The 3,517-nt window shown below is 32.7% G+C and overlaps 1 protein-coding gene across 7 annotated transcripts in view; it reads right to left on the reverse strand.

Annotated features, from left to right (window-relative positions):
* Window positions 1–728: 728 nt before the first annotated feature.
* The window catches only part of LOC119594031 (vacuolar protein sorting-associated protein 13A-like), a 76,859-nt gene continuing 74,070 nt past the window's right edge, over window positions 729–3,517 (reverse strand). For 6 of the 7 annotated variants that reach the window (XM_037943069.1, XM_037943102.1, XM_037943093.1 and 3 more), the window contains one exon: window positions 729–3,393. In XM_037943069.1, the coding sequence (XP_037798997.1) occupies window positions 3,253–3,393 (141 nt within the window). In that variant the 3' untranslated portion in view covers window positions 729–3,252. The remainder of the gene's footprint in view (window positions 3,394–3,517) is intronic. The other variant, XM_037943109.1, reaches the window with a different exon arrangement.

Here is a 3,517-nt window from a genome sequence, read left to right on the forward strand (position 1 = left end):
CACTCACACACACACACACACACACACACACACACACACACACACACACACACACACACACACTCACATCACACCACTCACTCACTCACTCGCTCGCTCACACACACACATCACATGTTACACTCACATGCAAGCGCACACACTCACACACATGCACATGCACACGCATGCACGCACACACGCACACACCTCCACAGACAGACACAGACACACACACACACACACACACACACACACACACACACACACACACACACACACACACACACACACACACACACACACACACACACACACACACACACACACACACACACACACACACACATTCATGCACACGCACATGCACCCAAACCTGAACCCTTGTGCATGTATGCACTCAGGCAAGCACGCATGCACATCCCCCAAGTTGCACATACATTATATACATGCATATGACATAATTTGATAAATGAGATGACATGATTAAAGTATGTGTGTGGAAATATTCCAGAATGAATGTGTGAGTGCAAAGGCAAGTGCAAGTGAGAGTTTGTATGTAAGTGTGTGTCCGTGTATGTGTTCTTGTGTTATAAATTATGTCATACTGAAACGTACTATAAACTTGGAGAATAAGATGTGTTTAGTTATGTATAGCTTGTCATCTTATTTAAGACAATCAAATCCACCTGTGATTATCTGTCCCCCAATTTTGAATAAAATGAAAAGAAGGAAAGAAAGAAAAAATGGTAATAGTATTTTTTAAAGCGTCGTATATAAACTGAGATCACAGTCAACAAATTACTGGTGCTGATAATGCAAAGCAATTATGAATTCAATGTTGTTTCTCTTAAGATGCATAAAGGATGACTCTGCTCTTAGTTTAGTTCTAACAAAGAATATAATTCAAAACCATACATAAATGTAATGTATCTAAATAATAATACATCTCTCATTCTTTTAAATGATAAATCAGGTAACAAGAAAAGTGTCTTAAAATAAAATATTCTGTAGTACACTATACTCTACAGAGTGATGCAGATAGAAATATATATTTGCTCAAAAAGTGACAAAATGTATTCAACTAAATATAAGTAAAACAGATTTTTTTTAACATGTATGTGGATATGATGCTGCTCTTTAGCTCTTGCAAGTATATGGCTATATAAAAATATCTATATACATTTTTGCATTACTGTACTTGGCTGTACCTTTTTGCAATAAGGTACATAAGTTCATGCTGTCAAATGAAGAAGGAAAATAAGGCAATTAACTATTCATGTATATTTCTCTGTTATAGCATCACATACTGTGAGGGAGAATCTCTAAATCTATATCATAGAAGTGTAACTTATAAAAAATGACAGTTCCATTTAAAGCTCTATAATTACTTCATAGTCTGTACCTATACTATATTAGCTATTCTGAACATCTGTTTAGAGTTATTTAACCCATTCACTATAAAGCAGAATGCTGCATTTATGATCTACGATGTCACCTTATGAAAATAATATGGTGAACATGCAGGCAAAACTCATAGTAAGAAATAATAACAGCAAGTATTACTAAGATAGAGATCAAAACCAACCACTTCAACATAAAAATGGCAGGTGCTATATGTAAAATCAATATGCAGCCAGCTGATACTAGAATGAGGATTCAGTCCTTTGTTACTGCATTCATGAATGGAAAACAGTGAATGGGTTAATTTAAAGTGATAAAGAACCACATTAGGAATGTAATCTTTATCCAGATTCAGTTGCAGTTACAACCCTAGCTGAGCAGATACTGCTCCTATACTGGTAATGGTACAGGTGAAGACACATTGTTTCTATACTGGTCATGGCAGAAGTGAAGACACACACTGCACAGAGTCAAAAACTTTCAATATATGAAAGACTGACTTATCACAACACAGATACCACAATCCTGGCACAACATCCATTATATAACCTTATCACAATCAAATATTCCACATCAACAAATTATGCAATTTTACAATAAAAATATACATCTTAAAACAATATGCATACTGAGTCTAATTACAATAAAAAATATTTTTTTTTTACATGAATGCAGAAAATAATAAAATCAACAACATTAATATAATAAGTACAAAACAACCTTTAGCATCATAAAATATAACAAAAGTGTAGTTAGAGGTAGTAATACTTTATGAACAAGTGATTCTCTTTACATGTTCATCCAAACCCACAACATATATCATGTCATCAAATCAAAGCATAACTTTAAAACATATGAAGCCATGTTTATGTAGTATCTATTCTAATTAATATACCTTAGCTAGCATATCAAATCTATTCTTTTGGAAGCTTTCATAATTTGTGCAACATTGAAAACTGATCTACTGTATCTTCTTAAAGTACTTCTAAAGTACTTTAAACACAGTTTATAAACTGCTTTGAATATTTAAAAAAAATAAACTAAAAGAATATAACTTAACAAATTATCCGTGAATTATATATAATATCCACATAAAATAAATGTGATAACATTTTCTCCATGGCTTTTATTCTAGGGAATGTACACAAGTAAAAGAATAAATGTAGGAAAATCTCTTATCATTTACATCTACATTAGAAAATACAACTGAAGCTCAGGAACAGCTTCTGGTCACAGTATAAAAAGAAACAAATTACAGAAATTAAGTACACTGACAAGGGTTAAGAAAAGTAATGTGGGAATTTCCATCACTGGTCCTTTATAGTAGCTATTAGCTTTGGTTCTATATTTATCTGTCTTCTGCTACAGTGACAGCTTTTCTCACTGAACATCCCTCACAACATCTCAGTAATGATATACTAAGAATATATCAAAGTTATGTATAACCTAAATATATAACCAAAATTCCTCTTAATCAACTTCATAGATGTAAACTGCTAAATTAGTCTAAATTCATTTTGCACTGCATATTCATATTGAAAATAGTTCATTTTCTTCTTGTGCACAAATATTTTATTATTCAAATTACAGTACTGACAGAGCTATGATTCCATTTTGTTCTACTTATGATTATTTCTTGTATTAAATTATCAGTATATTTGTAAACCCAGTACTTAATTTTGATAAAAAAAATCTCTTAGTCCATTATAAAATCATAACCAACTGCATGAAGATTATAAACAAGACAGCTTATTCAAGACTGAATACTTTGAGTGCCATGCTAGGAAGAAGGAAAGCGTATATTTCTTTGCAAACTCTTCCACCAGAAATAACGATCGACCTTTAATAGTCCTTGCAAGCAAAACCCCATTACTGATTTCGGGGACAAGGTTGATCTACCATGTGGAGTGTTGTCAAAACTTCAATGCAGCGCACCAAAAAGAGTAGGACATTGACATCGTTGCTCTTGATTTGGTGCTCAGAACCAGACAACTGACTATGACTCTCATCCTGTTGGAAATGAAAGTGTTGTATGTTAGATAGAATAATATCTTTAAAAATTCTACTTTCAGATTAAAAAAAAACTTAACTTGATGCCTCCCTTTAAAAATTACTTTTTTTCTAATTGTTTGAG

The sequence above is a fragment of the Penaeus monodon genome, chromosome 3, assembly GCF_015228065.2.
Source record: "Penaeus monodon isolate SGIC_2016 chromosome 3, NSTDA_Pmon_1, whole genome shotgun sequence".
In the NCBI taxonomy this organism is placed as follows: Eukaryota; Metazoa; Arthropoda; class Malacostraca; order Decapoda; family Penaeidae; genus Penaeus; species Penaeus monodon.